This window comes from Scyliorhinus canicula, chromosome 2, assembly GCF_902713615.1.
Source record: "Scyliorhinus canicula chromosome 2, sScyCan1.1, whole genome shotgun sequence".
Lineage (NCBI taxonomy): Eukaryota > Metazoa > Chordata > Chondrichthyes > Carcharhiniformes > Scyliorhinidae > Scyliorhinus > Scyliorhinus canicula.
The window spans coordinates 29,955,371-29,975,525 of record NC_052147.1 but is presented as its reverse complement, the minus strand read 5'-3'; the positions used below and the strand labels follow the sequence as shown (position 1 = coordinate 29,975,525).

The window sequence follows — 20,155 nt, the reverse complement described above, 5'->3', positions numbered from 1 at the left end:
TTATACTCAATGCCTCGGCCAATGAAGGCAAACATTGCTGTATGCCTTCTTGACTACCTTCTCCACCTGTGTTGCCCCTTTTAGTGACCTGTGGACATGTACACCTAGATTCTCTGACTGTAAATACTCTTGAGGGTTCTACCATTCACTGTACATTCCCTACCTGTATTAGACCTTCCAAAATGCATTACCTCACATTTGTCCGGATTAAACTCCATCTGCCATCTCTCCACCCAAGTCTCCAAACGATCTAAATCCTGCTGTATCCTCTGACAGTCCTTATCGCTATCCGCAATTCCACCAACCTTTGTGTCATCTGCAAACTTACTAATCAGACCAGTTACATTTTCCTCCAAAACATTTATATATACTACGAACACCAAAGATCCCAGCACTGCGGAACACCACTAGTCACAGCCCTCCAATCAGAAAAGCTCCCTTCCATTGCTACTCTCTGCCTTCTTTGACCTAGCCAGTCTGTTTCCATCTTGCCAGCTCACCTCTGAACCCGTGTGACTTCACCTTTTGTACCAGTCTGCCATGAGGGACCTTGTCAAAGACCTTACTGAAGTCCATGTAGACAACATCCACTGCCCCACCTGCATCAATCAGCTTTGTGACCTCCTCGAAAAACTCTATCAAGTTAGTGAAACACGACCCTTCACAAAACCGTGCTGCCTCTCGCTAATACGTCCAGGTTCAGTCGACAGTTAAGAAGGCAAATGTAATGTTAAGATTCGTGTCAAAAGGGCTAGAATATGAGACCAGGGATGTACTTCTGAGGCTGTGTTAGGCTCTGGTCAGGCCTCATTTGGATCATTGTGAGCAGTTTTGGACCCCATATCTAAGGAAGGATATGCTGGCCTTGGAAAGAGTCCAGAGGAGGTTTACAAGCATGATCCCTGGAATGAAGAACTTGCCGTATGAGGAACGTTTGAGGACTCTGGGTCTCTACTCGTTGGAGTTTAGAAGGATGAGAGGGGATCTTATTGAAAAGTACAAGATACTGCGAGGCCGGGATAGAGTGGACGTGGAGAGGATGTTTCCACTTTTAGGAAAAACTAGAACCAGAGGACACCATCTCAGATTAAAGGGACGATCCTTTAAAACAGAGATGAGGAGGATTTTCTTCAACCAGAGGGTGGTGCATCTGTGGAACTCTTTGCCGCAGAAGGCTGTGGAGGCCAATTCACGGAATGTCTTTAAGACAGAGATAGATAGGTTCTTGATTAATAAGGGGATCAGGGGTTATGGGGAGAAGGCAGGAGAATGGAGATGAGAAAATATCAGCCATGGTTGAATGGTGGAGCAGACACGATGGGCCAAGTGGCCTATTTATGCTCCTATGTCTTATGGTCTTAAGGTCCACTTGCTTCCAAATGGGAGTAGATCTTGTCTCGAAGAATTCTCTCCAGTAATTTCCCTACCACTGACGTAAGGCTCACCGGCCTGTAGTTCCCTGGATTATCCTTGTTACCCTTCTTAAACAAGGGAACAACATTTTCCAGTCCTCCGGGACATCACCTGAAGACAGTGAGGATCCAAAGATTTCTGTCAAGGCCTCAGCAATTTCCTCTCTTGCCTCCTTCAGTATTCTGGGGTAGATCCTATCAGGCCCTGGGGACATCCAATTTAATAATTTTCAAGACGTCCAACACCTCGTCGTTTTGGATCTCAATGTGACCCAGGCTATCTACACACCCTTCTCCCGACTCAACATCCACCAATTCCATCTCTTTGGTGAATACTGATGTAAAGTATTCATTTAGTACCTCGCCCATTTCCTCTGGCTCCACACATAGATTCCCTCCCCTGTCTTTCAGTGGGCCAACCCTTTCCCTGGCTACCCTCTTACTTTTTATGTACGTGTAAAAAGCCTCAGGATTTTCCTTAACCCTGTTTGCCAATTACTTTTCATGACCCCTTTTAGCCCTCCTGACACCTTGCAAGTTCCTTCCTACTTTCCTTATATTCCACACAGACTTTGTGTGTTCCCAGCCTTCTAGCCCTGACAAATACCTCCTTTTTCTTTTTGCCGAGGCCTACAATATCTCTCATTATCCAAGGTTCCCGAAATTTGCCATATTTAGCCTTCTTCCTCACAGGAACATGCCGTTCCTGAATTCCTTTCAACTGACATTTGAAAGCCTCCCACATGTCAGATGTTGATTTACCCTCAAACATCCACCCCCAATCTAGGTTCTTCAGTTCCCACCTAATATTGTTATAATTAGCCTTCCCTCAATTTTGCACATTCACCCTAGGACCACTCTTATCCTTGTCCATCAGCACTTTAAAACTTACTGAATTGTGGTCACTGTTCCTGAAATGCTCCCCTACTGGAACTTCTACCACGTGGCCGGCCTCATTCCCCAATATCAGGTCCAGTACAGCCTCTTCCCTAGTTGGACTATCTACATATTGTTTTAAGAAGCCCTCCTGGATGCTCCTTACAAACTCTGCCCCATCCAAGTCCCTAGCACTTAGTGAGTCCCAGTCAATATTGGGGAAGTTAAAGTTTCCCATCACAACAACCCTGTTGTTTTTACTCCTTTCCAAAATCTGTCTATCTATCTGTTCCTCTATCTCCCACTGGCTGTTGGGAGGCCTGTAGTAAACCCCCAACATTGTGACTGCACCCATCTTACTCCTGATCTCTACCCATATAGCCTCGCTGCCCTCTGAGGTGTCCTCCCGCAGTACAGATCTCTGTAATGGCAACAACATCATGGTTCCAAGTACTAATCCAAGCTCTAAGTTCATCTGCCTTACCGTTTATACTTCTTGCATTAAAACATATGCACTTCAGGCCACCAGTCCCGCTGTTTTCAGCAACATCTCCCTGTCCGCTCTTCCTCAGAGCCATACTGGCCCTTTTTCCTAGTTGTCCCTCAATTTTTCACCTTCTGACCTATTGATCCAGTACCCACCCCCCTGCTATACTAGTTTAAACATAAAACATAATCGTATGGGGAAAAACACGAGAAAAACATGATAAAAGGCTTCTCAGGGTGATGAAGAGCATTAAGAAGAATGGCTTAAAGCTGAATTAAGCCAAATGCCAATTTGGTGTCAGCAGTATTGCGTTCCTGGGAGACAAGCTGTCTGCCGGATCAAGAAAAGATAAAGGAAATCTTGAATATGCCATGTCCCAATGACAATAAAGTACACTTAGAATGCCAGGAATGATAAATTTTGTTGGCAAATTTATACCTAACCTTGGCAGCGTAAACTTCACACCCCAGAGAAACAATCAAGAAAGACACAATATTCCAAATTCCAATGGTCTACTAGACATGAACAGGAATAACAAATATTACAAGAAGCATTGACTACAGCGCCAGTGCTGACATTTTTTTACCCTACCAGGAAGATGAAAATATCAACAGATATGTTGAAAGATGGGTTGGGAGCAGTGTTATTGCAACAAGACAATGATGAAAATTGGCTTCCAATTGCCCGTGCTTCCAGGTCAGTGCCTGACACAGAGTGACAGTATGCTCAGATTGAAAAAGAATGCTCAGGTTTGATTAATAGTCTTACTTAGTTCCATGATTATGTGCACAGACCACTGGTACCAATAGTTATAAAAAATCTGAACGCGATGTCCCCTAGGATCCAGCTCATGATGATGAAGCTACAAATATATGGGGCGAGATTCTCCGGTCTCCGATGCCGAAATCGCGTTCAGTGATTGACTGGAGAATCCAGGTTGGCGCCAAAATCGGGAGCGGTGCCGCTTTTGTGATGCTCCGTTCCCTCCAAGACAAAGTACTCTAGGAGTACACCGCATGCCATTGTGACGGCCTCAGGACATTACCTGAGGCCCTCCCCCCCGATGCTCCACTCTTGATGGGCTGGGTTCCCGATGGCGTGGGGTGCGTGTGGTATTTATTTTCGTGAACTCGACATGGCGGCTGTGGACTAAGTCCAGAGTCGGGGGGGGAGGGTCGATCTGTGGGCAAGGGGGGTCTTTGGCGGAGGCTGGGGGCACTGGTTGGGAGGTGGTCCATGGGTGGCAAGCCTGGCCAAAGGGGGTCACTATTTGGTAGGCCGGGTCCACGCGTGGATGATGCCATGTTGCTTGGCGGACCCGGCAATTCTCCGGCCGTATCCACAGCCGCTGTGTGCTTGCTGGCCCCTCACCAGGCGGAGGATCACTGGCCGCTTTGCGCTGTTTTTTCGGTGGTACGTCACCTTTTGCACGCCGGCGTCAGCACTTAGTCTTGGAATTGGAGAATCCAGCCCATGATTCTGATCTAATCTATATGCCAGGCAAACATCCTGTCGTAGCCGATGCACCATCTCGAGTCACAGGCATGAAAGACATACATCAGTTGGATGAGGATGTTCAAGTCCACGTAAATATGGTCACTGAGTCCCTTCCTATATCTGATGATAAATCAAGATTGATAAAAGAAGAAATGACCAAAGCCACAGTCTTACAAAAGGTGCTAAAATATTTACACTAGAGAAGGCCTAAAGGTTCCTGCTCCAGCTATTGCAGTGTGGATGGATTTGTTTATTGCCACGTGTACCAAGCTACAGTGAAATGTATTTTTCTGCAAACAGCCCAAAAGATCATTAAGTACATGAAAAGAAAATACATAATACGACAACACAAGGTACACAATGTAACTACATGGACACCGGCATCGGGTAAAGCATACAGAGGTGTAGTGTTAAGCAGGTCGGTCCATAAGAGGGCCATTTAGGAGTCTGGTTCCAGCGGGGAAGAAGCTGTTTTTGAGTGTGAGGGCAGAATTAATTGAGGCAAATGGGTTTTTTGCTTCGACAACAAAGGATTGTAATTCCACAATCATTAAGTTGATGATTCTTCAAAAACTTCATGCAGGGCACTTGGGAATAGGGAAACACAAGAGAAGAGACAAAGATAGTTTATTGGCCAGGCATCAACCGCGATATTAACGAGATGGTAAAAAACGGCACACAGTGTAGGAAGATACGATACAAACTGTCGACAGAACCAGTTAATCGGAGATCAGAGATGAAATTTCTGTTTCAAAAAAGGAGGGAGAAGATTACAAAACCAGAAGTCATTGTAGCACTCTTAAGACAGTTGAAAAGGAACAATTTCAGCATACAGAGCCAGAACAACGACAAAGTACACAAAGTCAAGAAGAACAGCAAGAAACATCAACAACAATAAATGAACATGAAACACGGTCACAAGTTCAACCACTACTCAGAAGATCAATAAGACGGAGATGGAAACCTGAGAGACTGAATTTGTGATGGACTGTAAATAATTCAATGTTTTAAAGAACTATTCATACTATATTGTAATGTTAAACAAAGTCATGTATGTAAATAGTTACATTTCCAAAGCATAATCTATCTTGTAGATAATGATATAAATGACCTCCGACCAGCAGGTGGCAGTGTAAGTCTACCACGTGACCTTACCTTGAGGAGTTGGGAATTAGTTGTGTTAGCTACTTGCAGTAGCTCTAGGATAATTTATCAGTTTTAATAGTTTGTAATATATTTATTATAATTATCTTTACCATGCATTTATTTTATCATAAAACACTTTAAACTAGTCAAGAACTAGATATTCTTCTGTGCATCATTCACACTGGATTGTGGCGGACCCGAACTGTAGATACATGGCAGGTACTTTGGTAGTAATGGTAAACGTATCTATGATATAGCGTTTATTAGGAATCTGCTGGCCTCTATCCCTGACCTGGATGCACATCAGTTTTTGGATGGGGACTTCTACTGTATGCTGGAACCTAAAATAGATCTGTCTAGGCTCTCTCAGGGGTCATGAAGATTCTCTGGGCCTTCCTGGAGCATGTGGAGGGAGTGGACCCATGGAGATTTCTGCACCCACGTGACAAGCAGTTTTAGTTCTTTTCACAAGTGATGAGGTCTATCCGAGGAGAGAGCTTGTTCTATCGGGAAAGTCCCTGCTTTCGAGGGTTAAAAGGGCAGAATATTGGGCGATGGTAATCTCTGACCATGCTCCATATTTTCTGGACCTGGTGCTGGAGATGGATCCCATCCGGCAGTCACCATTGAGGTTAGATGTGGCGATACTAGTGAAGAGGGGTCCTGTGAGCACATGTCTGCGGCCATGGAAGAGTACGTTAGGTTTAATGGGAATGGGTCATTCTCTCCCTCCACGCAATGGGAGGCACTGAAGCTGGTGGTAAGAGGAGTGGTAATTTCTTATAATGCTCATTTAGACAGGGCTGTTAGGGCTGAATGGCAGAGGCTGCTGGTGACGGATCACCATATTCGGAGGACCTTACTCCGGAATTGCTGGCAACTAGGAAGCAGTTGCAATTACGGCTTGATCTGGCATCCAAAGGGAAGGCGGTGAGCCAGCTGTGGCATTCGAAGGGCATAGTTTATGAGCAGGGGGAAAAGACAGGCCATTTGTTTGCATGCCAGCTGAGGTGGCAGGCGGCTTCCCGGGAGATCGCACAGATTAGGGAGGCAGCTCGGTGAGTGCCCCGAGGGAAGTCAGAGTGGCCTTTGAAGCTTTCATTAGGGATCTTTATAAGTCAGAGCCCACAGGGAGGGGGTCAGACATGGCGGAGTTCCACATCCAATGAGTGAATAAACAAAATAAAATAAATAAATAAAAACATTTAATAAAATGTTTTTTTAAAAGAATACTTCACCCTTAAAAGGTGCAGTCAGACATTAAGTAGTGCAGCCCAGCTTTAAGTTGCCTCAAATGAACTTTGGCCCCCTGCTGTGTGGCGTGGCTGAACAAACAGTGTGTTCAGCTCTGGTTGTATGCTACAATCAATACAATTAGCAGGCAGCATGAAGTTTGGGTGAAGGCTAACCCATATATGTTGATCCTTGCGCCTGGGGCGCGATTCTCGGACCCCCACGCCGGGTGGGAGAATCGCGGGACTGCCGGGCGATTCACGTCACGCCGCCCTGGCATCCGCACTCCCACCCCCCCCCCCCCCCCCCCCCCAAAACGGTATGTCGCGTTTTATGACAGGCCGCTCGGAGAATCGCCGCTCGCCGTTTCTAACGATCAAGCGCCGATTCACCGGCCCGGATGGGCCGAGCGGCCTGCCTAATCCGACCGGTTCATGCTGGCGCCAACCACACCTGGTCGCTGCCGGCATGAACAGCGCGCGACCGCTGTGTGTGGGGCCTGTGGGGGGGGGAGGGAGGATCGAGCACCAGGGGGGTGCTCAGGAGGGGCCGGCATCTCTGAATGACGCACTCTTTTCCCTCCGCCACCCCGCAAGATCAATCCTTCATGTCTTGCGGGGCGGCGGAGGGGAGGACGTCAACCGTGCATGCGTGGGTTGTCGCCGGCCAACCTGCGCATGCGCGAGTGACGTCATTTAGGCGCCGCCGGCCGTCATCTACGCGGCGCAGCTTTGACGCGGGTGTCAAGGCCTGGCACGCATAATTGACGCAGCGCCGCTCCTAGCCCCCTGGGGGTGGGAGAATAGGGGGCGAGGAGCGGTCTCCCACGCCGGAGTGAAACACTCCGGTTTTCACTCTGGCGTCGGCACTTTGTCTCCCGTTGGGAAAATCGCGCCCCCTGATTTCTGGGTTTAAAAGTGATATCATCAGGAGTTTGGAATCAAATATTGGTCGATAAACAGCAATTGAACAATGGGGGGTGGGAGTGTCCTTCAGAGAGGAGATGGTGCAGGTACAGAGTAGGGAGTAGGTAGTCTCCCACAGAGATGGAAAGAAAGATGTCCAAAGTTAAAGCTCCCTGGATTATTAAAGTTATATAGGTTAAAATGAGACAGGAAAAGGCGCATATGATAAAGTAAAGAGAAGCAAGCTGAATAGAGAAAGTAGAGGAAATCTATAAAAAGGGCAAAGAGATTATATAGAGTAGTGGTAACATAAAAGGAAATTCAAAAGTCTTCTATAAAAATAAATAGTAGATGAGAAGTCAAAGGAAGGGTGGGGCTAATAAGAGACTGTAAAGGAGATATTCTTGTGCCGGCATGATTGAGGTACTAAATGAGTAGTTTAGTATCTGACTTCAATAGAGAAGAGGATTCTGTCAGTGTTGCAGTAAAGAAGGGGTAGTGGTGATATCAGGCAGAATAAAAATAGTTAAAGAGCTGCTACTTGATAGCTTGACAGTACTTGACAGTAGAAAGGTCACCCAATCAAGATGGGATATATCCTTGGTTACCGAGGGAAGTAACGGAGGAAACAAAGGAGTCTCTGTCCACAGCCTTCCAATCCTCATTGGACATGGAGCTGATGGCATTGTGATTAGAGGCTAAACCCTGTTTAAAAAAGGGAGAAGAATAAACCCAGCATTTATAGGCCAGTCAGCCTGATGCAGTTCATGGAGAAATAGGTTAGCACTGTTGCTTCACAGCACCAAGGTCCCAGGTACGATTCCCGGCTTGGATCACTGTGTGGAGTCTGCACATTCTCCCCTTGTCTGCGCGGGTTTCCCCCAGTTGCTCCGGTTTCCTCCCACAAGTCCAGGAAGATGTGCTCGTAAAGTGAATTGGACATTCAGAATTCTCCTTCAGTGTACCTGAACAGGCGCTGGAGTGTGACAATTAGGGGATTTTCACAGTAACGTCATTGCAGTGTTCATACTTGTGACAATAATAAAGATCATTATTAGCTTATTATTATCTCGGATAAAATTAATTGACACTTGGAAATGTGTGGGCTTATAAATGAAAGTCAACACAGATTTTCTAAAGACAAATTGTGTTTGACTAAATTGATTGAGTTTTTTAAATAAAATAATGGAGATGATTGATGTGTATGTGGACTTTCAAATGATACTTGACAAAGTATCATAATAACAAAACCATAGTATGTGGTATTAAAGGAACCACGTGGATTTGAAACTGAACAAGGCTATCAGACAGCAGTCATGAACTGTTGTTTTTCAGACTGATGGTGTTCCCCAGGTATCAGGATTGCAACCATTGCCCCTTTTGATATTGCCCCTCTTGAACTTGTGTATGTAGGGCATAATTTTAAAGTTTGCAGATGATAGAAAACTTGGCGATGTACAAAACAATTAATAGTAACAGACTTCAGAAAAACAAGGAGTGACTGGCAAAATGGACTGGTGTAGTTTAACACAGCCAAATATGAAATAATACATTCTTCCTCAAGAAGGTGGTGAGGTGATGTGAACTAAATGGTGCAATTTGAAAAGAAATGCAGGAACAGAGAGAGACGTGGGAGTGAAGTTTGGCAATTCGTGGAAGGTGGTAACGCAAGCTGAAAAGGCTGTTAAAAAAAAGCTTATATTGTCCTTGGCTTTCTTAATGTACAAAAGAATTGAAGTTACGTCAAACTTTTGTCAAACTTAGGCCAATTCTGGGCAGCACACGTCTGGAAGATGTTAAAACGTTTGAGATGGTATAGAAGATAACCACTACAATCTTACCATGGATGAGAGACTTTGATTATGTAGACTAGAGAATCGAGGAGTGTTCTCCTTAGATTGGAGAAGGTTCAGGGAAACAAGTGTTCAACACCAAGTATGTTTTGATAAACGGAACCTGGTTCCAGGGTCAGAAAGGTAACCAGAGATCGCATTTTTAAGATGATCGGCAATGAAAACAGAGGTGACATGAGGAAACATTTTCTTACACAGGGAGTTGCTACTTTCTGGATTACACTGCCTGAAAGGCTGGTGGAATGAGATTCAGTAATGACTTTCAAAAGGAAATTGTAAACTGCTTGAAGAGGTAACAATATTCAGGGCTTTGGAGAAAGAGGTGAAGAATGGAATCCACTGGATAACTCTCTATTGTGATGAATGTAGAAATTGTTATGTATTATATTTGATATTTGTGGCAGCAATGTTATTAAAAATCTGGGTTTAAAATCCTTACAGGCAGTGTGTCTACTAAAGCTGTAATTAAACAGTCATAAAAGGTTAGTTACAGATAAACTAGTGGGACATTGTTTATATTTTGGATGGTTCCCTGGAGTGTAGAAAATTTATGAGGGATTGAGTTTAGTCCTAGCTAAGCAGGTCATGGAACTTAGTGTGCTACAAATCGTGTAAGTAATGGGAGGAGCCAGGTCTGTCTGTAGTTTTGCAGTCTGTTCTAAGATTTTAAGTTGAACGACAGCTTGCCTTAGGATTTGAGCCTGACAAGACAGATTAACCCTTGAAAGGGTCTCTTTCAAAAAGTATCTGCACAGTTAAGCAAGTAACCTGATTTGTTAACTTTAGTTATAACTGGTAGTTGAAGTGCATTGTGCTTCTTACTTGGAATTAGTGGCAGGTGCAGGTGGTAAGTTCAAGTTTTTCCTTTTATTTAAACTCCATTTGACTGATAATTGTAAAGCTATTTCTTTGATGTTAATGGAGTTAATTCTGTGTTTAAATTGAAGTTTGTTTTCACATAACAGATATCTATTGGTCAGAGTCATTAGTCATGGGATGAAGTAACCTTTCCTTACAGTTTAAGGAATAGAAAGATTGTTTGGGTTTATCGGTCAGTATCCTAACAAAAGGTGGAGTCTGCTCCCGTATCCCAGCACACAAAAGAGACTGTGCAGAAACAAGGGCCAAATGGGCCTTTTTTTTGTATCATTCCACAATTCTATAATTAAACTTGAGATAGTGCGAGCATGAGACCGCATATTATTGTTTTAATTAATATTCACTGTGGGGTGAATTGGATTGGACACCACACAGGTGAGGGTGCTAGTATGCAGGCACTGAACAGCCACCAGAAGTATGGCGTGTCAGCAAATCATGACTTTAGTGTGTAACACGATTCAACTCCAGCAGCGCAACTACCTCAATGTTATCTTCTAAGTTAAGAAGTGTCAGTGTCTGAACTAGTAGTTGCAAGTGTGAAATCAAATAATGTCATGCACTCATCATTGCTGTCTACTTGTTGCTCCTCCACTATTGGGCCACACCATATTTCCTTGGTTAATGCAAGGAGATGAGTGCAAAGAGAGGGTTCTGGTATGGGGAGGGGGGGCGCACGAAAAAGAGGTGCATGTTTATATCACCTGCTGCTTGTAAATCAGAAGAGACTGTGGGATGGAGGACGGGAGTGGAATGTGAGGAGGATTAGGGTGGAGAATATTTTCATCTTTGGTGGTTCCAGCATTGCCACTGGCCATGGCAACAATATATCCAATAATGGCCAGCATCATCTCTCCCAAGATCAGGATGTGGAGGCACATTTGTCTCCCTCCATTTAGCTTCTTCTGGTTGTGCGCCACCTTATCCTGCAAGAGAGAAAGAAGTGTGGCACTGAACACCATATTTGTTTGGTGCGGCTAGTCATGCAGTTGTTAGCAAATTGTGTTTGAAGATGCATTCACTGACCATGATCACTTGTGTGGGGTCATAGAATTTTCATACAATTTACAGTGCAGAAGGAGGCCATTCAGCCCATCGAGTCTGCACCGGCTCATGGAAAGAGCATCCTACCCAAGCCCACACCTCCACCCTATCCCCATAACCCCACCCAACACTAAGGGCAATTTTTGGACTGTGGGAGGAAACCGGAGCACCCGGAGGAAACCCACGCATACACGGGGAGAACGTGCAGACTCCGCACAGACAGTGACTCAAACCGGGAATCGAACCTGGGACCCTGGAGCTGTGAAGCAATTGTGCTAACCACTATGCTACCATGCTGTCATTGAACTTTTTACGGCACTGCGTCCAGCTTCTCAGGTTGGACTCCTGGCATTAATACCCATGATTATCTGCTTCCACTGTCTTCTGAGCATATGGGTGGAGGAGCTCCTGGCTCTTAACTCTTCCTTCCCACCTCCTCTAATACCTGAAAAGCTTGAAACCCACTCTTTTCCTATGCTGTAGTGGACTTCAATGTTTCCCAGCTCAGATTAATTTCGTGTACAACTGCCAGTGTCTGCTCCAGTTACAACACGTCTCCCCTTTAAGAGGTGCAGCTAACTTTAAGTAGTGCTGATCACTCAACTTTAGTACCCATATATCTGTCCAGCCAATCAAAAGCAATTACCATTGGATAAAAAATAATTGGGAATTGAGATCCTTGCCTCCTTTTTGGACACTGTTTGATTTAGCTTCCGCCGCACTTTATGTGGACCATTTTGCTCTCTGCACATTGATATCGCTGCAAAGTGATGAGCCATCAATTGCACGAGAGACGAGTTGCTTTACAAAAGTTAGGCTTTAATAAATTAGAACTTAGCCCTGCGGTTGTCTACAATAAAATGGACGACCGCCGGGCATTTGACTATTTATACCTCAGCAAGGAGGCGTGGTTAACTCAGCCTCTCGACCAATCGGAGAGCTGTCACATGACTGGTCTCAACCAATTGGTCGAGAGGCACATGACCGACCAGGGCCAATGGTAAGCCGGTGTTCTGCCCCAATGGCAGACAGTTATGCAAATCATATCACCACACAAAGTTCAGTTCGGAAATTGAAGTTGAACAGTCTAATTCAGTTTGCAGTAAAATAGGTGTTAACTGATTGTCGTGCTCCAAGTTTAGTTCAGATGGAGCCCACTCATGCACAGCCAAGTCACCACTTAACAGATGGAAATTGTTTATTCATAATTATACTGTAAATCTGACCTTTTTGAAGTTAAGATGGCTGATACTTTGAATCAAGATGTTAGGCTTAAATATTAAATGGACAATGACCTGGCGGGTACTTTATGGGGATTTATCGACAGGTACAGTCTGATACATTGCTCTCCTTGCTTGCTGCTCAGAGACTATTATATCTCTGTCATCGTATTTCCTACAACTTGATTAATACAACATAGCATAATTCATTCTTATTTACAGAGATTCATGGTGAGGAAGGATTGCACCCTGTCAAATATGGTGCTTTCTGTGAATTTCCCCAGATTCGATGGAGTTCCTCATGTCCAAGATTACCCAATAAAGGAGGACAAATCGAGTGAGTACTTTTTTCCTCTTATCTATTCGGGCTGCTTGCTATGACAATTGCAGGTAACGAGAGCTTTCCTTTATCAAATTAAAAGATCTGCTCTGTACAGCAGCTAAATAACCACAAACACTTGACACTTCAGCATAGTGAATGTGCTAATTATAGTACATACAAATAAATAGCAATCCATTATCATCAAGAGCTGTATCAACTTTGACTTTGTAATAATAATTTACATCTAGTCAGAACAAAAATAATTTTATCTTAACTCCAAATCAAAATGTCAAACAAAATTACCATGTTTTATACAGCCTGGTGGATATCCTGTTGCATTACTGACGGTAAGTCAAATGATAGGCTGTTTTATAATTACCAACTTGTAGCACGTGATGCATTTTTCAGCAAAGAGGCTCTCAGTCTGGTAATGACAGGTGTGCCAGCCTGAGGAAAACAGCTAGAGAAATTATTGGATAATACAAAAGCTGATGCTTGACAAAACACGTGTCGGTTGCCATTGGCAATATGCAAAGCCTATTTAGTGCAAGCCATTGTTAACACACTCTTCATTTCAACTGATTGTTTTGCTGGGGAACTTCAAAATTGTCTGATGCTCGAACCATTGGGGACGTCAACTGATCAAATACACTGTCAAGCTGGTGGGCGCTGTTCCATGTAAGGGTCTCTGACACAAGGTTTAATTTGGGACTGAGAAACAGTGCCACCTATGTAAAGAGACACATGACCAGAGACTAGAGTCAGTTGCGAACTAGGCAGAGACCTGTGTAGAAGCAAGCATGGAGTTATCTCATAGCTTGTGCTTTACCCTTTAGATATATATATACATAGCTATGTAATATCTAAAAGAACGCTTAATGTTCAACCAACCTCAAGGGCTCTTTGTGACACTGATCACACACAAGTAACAAAAGCTGGTCGCTGGTGCCATGCTCGTATATTCCCATTCAGGCTTTATTAAAGAGGTCGGTAAAAAAATTACCCCGGGGCACAGTCAGTGCAGACGAAGAGGTGATATGGATGGGAAACCCAGACATGCAGATTTTCTGATCATCCTGCTGTTTATAACATCAGGACACGTTTTACATTTTTTTCTCAAAGGTTCAAAGGCTCAAAGGTTAGGGTAGCAGGGTAGCATGGTGGTTAGCATAAATGCTTCACAGCTCCAGGGTCCCAGGTTCGATTCCCGGCTGGGTCACTGTCTGTGTGGAGTCTGCACGTCCTCCCCCTGTGTGCGTGGGTTTCCTCCGGGTGCTCCGGTTTCCTCCCACAGTCCAAAGATGTGCGGGTTAGGTGGATTGGCCATGCTAAATTGCCCGTAGTGTCCTAATAAAAAAAAAGTAAGGTTAAGGGGGGGGTTGTTGGGTTACGGGTATAGGGTGGATACGTGGGTTGAGTAGGGTGATCATGGCTCGGCACAACATTGAGGGCCGAAGGGCCTGTTCTGTGCTGTACTGTTCTATGTTCTATGTTCCTGCCTGACACTAAGCTGATTTGACAGGTTGGCTGTCTGTTTGATGGGAATGCCTGTAGCAGAACGTTATTGAGAGGAAGGTGGTGGGGGGAGATTGCTGCCATGGTTCCAGTTTTTAAAACATCTGTTCATGGGATATGGTATCACTGAGTATTGCCATTCCTAATTGCCCTTGTGAAGGTGGTGGTGAGCCATCTTCTTGAACTCCTGTGTATCCTTTGTCAATCGAGGCATAGATTACAAAAAGAGGAAGGTCCTATTGGAGTTGCATAGCACTTTGGTGAGGCCACAGCTGGAGTACAGTGTGTAGTTCTGGTCACCACATTATAGGAAGGATGTGATTGCGCTGGGGGGAATTTGCACAGGAGATTCACCAAGATGTTGCCTGGGATGGCACATTTAAGTTATGAAGAGAGGTTGGATAAGCTTGGGTTATTTTTGTTGGATCAGAGAGGACTGAGGGACGACCTGATCGAGGTGTACAAGATTATGAAGGACATGGGCCGGGATTCTCCGAGCCTCCGTGCCGAAAACGCGCTCGGCGCGGGTGCGGAGAATGAGGCGTCGGACCCATCATCAGGTCCGATGCCGGGATGCGAACCGTCGGCAGCCGGAGAATCGGCAGCAGTCGCGCACGCGAGGTCATAGCTGGCACCAGTCGGGGGCCATTGAAAGAGGCCCCTGTGGCGATTTTCTGCGGTCGACTGGCCGAGTTCCCGCTGGCGTGGTTCTCGTGTGGTTCCACCCGACGACAGCTCGGTGTCGCGGCTGCGGTGGCTGTCCTGGTGGGGGGCGGGGGATCAGTCTCCAGGGGGGCCTCCACAACGGCCAGGCTCATGATCGGGGCCACCGATCGACGGGCGCATGTGATCTGGGGGGGGGCCTACCTTCTTCCGCGCCGGCCTGCTGTCTGGGTCCGCCATGTTGTGTGGGCCCAGCGCGGAAGCGGCCGCCACGCGCATACACTGACTCGCGGCCAGCAGTGCAGGGCCACGTGTCGGCGGCTGGTGCAGCGCGGAGTACTCCGGTGCTACGCTGGCCCCCTGTGGGCCATGGAATCGCTGGGCCAAGAGGCCTATTGACGCCACCGTGAAACACTACGGTGTTTACGCCGGGGTCAACACTTAGCCGCGTTTTTGGAGAATCCCGGCCATGGACAGGATGGATAGAGAGCAGCTATTTCCCTTAGTTAAAGGGTCAGTCATGAGAGGATACAAGTGCATGGTGAAGGGCAAAAGATTTAGGGGGGGGCTGGTGGAAAATATCAAGCGGTCTGGAATGCACTGCCTGCGAGGGTGGTAGAGGCGGGTTGCCTCACATCCTTTAAAATGTTCCTGCAATGGCACTTAGCATGTCATAACATTCAAAGCTATGGGCCAAATACTGGCAAATGGGATTCGGTAGGTAGGTCAGGTGTTTTTCATGTGTTGGTGCAGACTTAATGGGCTGAAGGGCCTCTGTGTGATTTTGATTCTGATTTTGTATCTGTGTAAGTACTCCCACAGTGCTGTCAATTCGGGAATTTCAGGCTTTTGACCTAGTGGCAATGAAGGAACAGGAAGGTGTGAGACTTAGAGATGAGCTCGCAGATGATCATGTTCCCTTGAACCTACTGGCCTTGCCCTTCTAGGTGATATAGGGCACAGGTTTGGGGGTTACTGTTGAAGGAGTGTTGGCAAGTTTCTGGCATATATCTTGTAGATGCTGCTGCCTCACGGCGCCGAGATCCCAGGTTCGATCCCGGCTCTGGGTCACTGTCAGTGTGGAGTTTTCACATTATCCCCGCGTTTGCGTGGGTTTCACCCCCACAACCCAAAGATGTGCAGGGTAGGTGGATTGGCCATGCTAAATTGCCCCTTCATTGTAAAAAAAGAATTGGGTACTCTAAATTTGAAAAAATATATATCATGTAGATGGCACACACTGCATACATGACATGGCACTTATGACAAAAGTGAACATTTGAGGCGGTACATAGAATACTAATCATGCAGGAGCTTTGTCCTGGATGGTGTTGTACTTCCTGAGTATTGTTGGAGTTGCACTCATCCTGGAGAGAATTTAATGACATGTCTAACTTGTGCCTTGTTGATGGTGGACTGAATTTGGGAAGTCAGGAGGTGAGTTACTCACCACTGAATACCTAATCTCGTGTAGCCACAGCACTTACGTGGCGGTTCTAGTTCAGTTTCTGGTCAATGGTAACCTCTGGCATGGTGATAGTAGGGGACTCAGTGATGTAACTCAGTAGTGTAGTTAAATGTAGTTAATTGTCAATAGGAAGTGTTTACATTCTCTCTCTTGAAGATGTCTTGATCATAGTCTGCCATTGAAGTGCCAGAAATGTTACCTGCCACTTATGCATAATGGATTAGTCTGAGACATTGGCGGTAAAGCATGATACAGTGTGTATGACAGTGTTGGGAAACCTGTGGCCTCTGGGGGACATACAGCCCTTGGGGACATGTGGCCCACCAGGGTTCTGAATGCCAAAGGGACATTTTGTTGATTGCTGCCCACGTGCAGAGTTGCCACATTCCACTGGTTCCCGACCGCGTAGTCCTTTTCCTACCGATATGACTGAAGTGATACGCACGTAAACCAAAGACAAGTGAAGTGAGGTGAGTGCTGATTGCTCACAACATTGACTGTGGGCGCCGTGCACTCCCTCTGCGACCAAAGTGTAAATATTTATTTAGTTTTACCATTTGAAGTTGATCATTCCAATAATATATAAATGATTAAGCCTTTCTAATTTGTTATGAAATATTTGGCATGTATTAAATGTATTTAATCTTATTTATGGGGTCATTGGTAGTAAACAAGCCTGATTTGAATCCTGCGGCCGACTGAGATGAAGGAGGGTTACTCAAGTGGCTCATGTACTGTGTTGTTACTCGTGTCTTAATAAAGCTCGTAGTCTCAAATGTGGAGAAGATGCTTTATTGTAAGTTCGTTCACTCTTCAGAGCTGTTTCCTAAGGTTACCTTCAGTGTTCCTAGCTGGTGTGGGTGTATCTGTGTTGCTCCAAGTTCTGCCCTCAGTGAAGTGTTTGCTCAGTTGTTTTGTATCTAGTAAATCTACGATCACCACATCCCCCTTTTTCTCTTTACATATTTGCTGTACATCGTTAAAGAAAATTTATAGAAAACAGTTACTTATGATATGCGTATCTATACAGGTGATGGTGCTATTGCATATTGTACAAAGCCAATGTAGTTATATGTCCAATTTGAATAAAAACATTTATGAGTCCAAACTTGATGAATTTGTTCAGAGCTTTCTTTTTCTTTTTGTTGTTGATGACGTGGTGATATTGATATTGCAAGTCCGCTGTGAATGTTGTTGGTGTTCCTTGTTATTTTAAGTACCCAATGCATCATCCCGAGGTGTTTGCATGGTCACCTCACTGATGTTGACTGGCATGTCCTTTTTTCTGTGCTTGTGGTGTTGATTTATTGTCTCATCCGCCTTGGATGCTGGTGTGCTTGCTCGTTCTGGAGCAGACGTGAGTTTGTGCGATTCGTTGTCATCCCATGACATGTTTGTAGTCTTGTCATCGTTTTGCAGTGTGCTGTGGCATTGTCCTTCATGTGCCGAGTAGTACCATTGTGTACAAGTCGTTGTTTCATTGCTGTTGTTTCTGTCATTCCTGTTTTTGTTGTTTTTGTTGCCGTACTTGTTGCTGTTTTTGTCGTTTCTGTCTTTGGTGTTGGCACTGTCGTTGTTCCTGACTTTGTTGTTTTCGTTGCCGTTCGTGTTGCTGTTTTTGTCGTTTCTGTCTTTGGTGTTGTCGCTATCTTTGTTCCTGTCTTTGTTGTTTGTCTTGTCGCGCTTCATGTTGCTTTTGTTCTTTCTGTTGTCGTTCTCGTTTCTGCTGTGCTTCTTGCTATTGTTGTTGGTCTTGTCGCGCTTCATGTTGCTTTTGTTCTTGCTGTTGTTTGTCCCGTTTCTGCTGTGCTTCTTTTGACTTTTGTTTTTCTTGTTATACTCTATTCGTGTCCCGAGTGGATAATTTGAGTCATTGAGCATTTCGTCTCGAGAGTGGTGCGAATGATCTGATGTTGCATCGGTGCAGGTGACATCAATCATTTGTGGAGAATTGGATTCCTCATCTTTGCTTTCTTGGTGCTCCTCTTCCGGAGTCAAATTCTTCTCGATTCCATTTGACGCGGTGTCTCTGGATTCTTGGCGCTCCTCTTCTGGAGTCAAAACCTCCATGATTACAATTGACGTGGTGTCTGTGGACCTCTGGCGCTCCTCTTCTGGAGTCCAAATCTGCATGATTTCAGTTGACGTGGTGTCTCCAGACTCTTGGCGCTCCTGTTCTGGGGTCCAAATCTGCATGATTTCACTTGACGTGGTCTCTCTAGACTCTTGGTGCTCCGCTTCTGGAGTTGAAATCTTCATGATTTCTGTTGATGTTGTCTCACTGGACTCCAGGTGCTCCTCTTCTGGAGTCAAAATCTGCATGGTTTCTTTTTGCTTGGTCTCTCTGGACTCCAGGTGCTCCTCTTCTGGAGTCAGAATCTGCATGGTTTCTTTCGGCGTTGTCTCTCTGGACTCCAGGTGCTCCTCTTCTGGAGTCAAAATCTGCATGTTTTCTTTCGGCTTGGTCTCTCTGGACTCCAGGTGCTCCTCTTCTGGAGTCAGAATCTGCATGGTTTCTTTCGGCGTTGTCTCTCTGGACTCCAGGTGCTCCTCTTCTGGAGTCAAAATCTGCATGTTTTCTTTCGGCATCATCTCTCTGGACTGTTGGGTGGCCCGACTCTGTGCTTCTGTACAGACAAGGTGAGAACTGTCAGTCACGCTGTGATCCTGTACGTCGAGTGTGATCACCTTGTCACTGTCTTCGCATGCAGTGGGTAGAGGTGCATTGTCTTCTTCTTGTTCATGTGAGCTTGTTAGACTTTCATAGTCTGCTTGTGGTTGCTCAGATATGGCAGGTTGACCTTCATGGTCTTGCGCATGCATGGTGTCAGTGGTTAGATGTACGTTGTCTTCTTCTTGTTCCTGTGAGCTTGGTAGACTTTCATAGTCTGCTTGCGGTTGCTCAGATACAGCGGGTTTACCTTCATGGTCTTGTTCATGCATGGTGTTCGCCAGGGAGTGTTTGCTTGCATCCCTTTTGGAGTCTTTCATCACTCGCACTGTGGAGCCTGTCATCGCTCGCTCTGTGGAGTCTTCCTGTGCTCTCTGTGTGGCGTCGTCTTCGTCTAGGGTATTGCTGTCATCCAATGTATCGACGAGCTGCCATGGCATCATGGTGTTGGATTCATCTACCATGAGTAGAGTCGTGTTGAGCTTTGCAACGGTGTCGCTGATGCTGTGATCAGCATGTCCAAATAACTCCTCCATGTCTGAGTAGTATTCTTTGATACCCATTTCATCTTCATTGGCTTCTTCTACCACGAGTTGATTCGTGTTGAACTTTGCGACCGTGTCGCTGATGCTGTGATAAGCATATCCGACTGACTCAGCCATGTCTGAGTAGTGTTCTTTGAAAACCAAATCATCTTGGTTGGATTCATCTACCACGAGTTGGTTCGTGTTGTGCTTTGCGACCGTGTCGCTGATGCTGTGATAAGCATATCCGACTGACTCAGCCATGTCTGAGAGGTAATCTTTGAAAAACAAATCATCTTTTGTTGTTTCGGAATTCTTTTTGTTCTCTTCACTTTGGGTGGTGCAGACTGCTTTTTTCAGGGTGTTGTGCAAGTTGTTTTTAACTGTTGGTTTAAGTTCAGGCGTTTTTCTGTGTTCTGAGGCAAGAAAATTTGTGTTTACCA

General features: G+C 45.4%; 1 protein-coding gene across 1 annotated transcript in view; it reads left to right on the top strand.

Annotated features, from left to right (window-relative positions):
- rin3 (Ras and Rab interactor 3) overlaps window positions 1-20,155 on the top strand; it is a 148,960-nt gene that overhangs the window by 33,033 nt on the left and 95,772 nt on the right. The window contains exon 3 of the mRNA XM_038775235.1: window positions 12,772-12,886. Coding sequence (XP_038631163.1) covers window positions 12,772-12,886 — 115 coding nt within the window. The remainder of the gene's footprint in view (window positions 1-12,771; window positions 12,887-20,155) is intronic.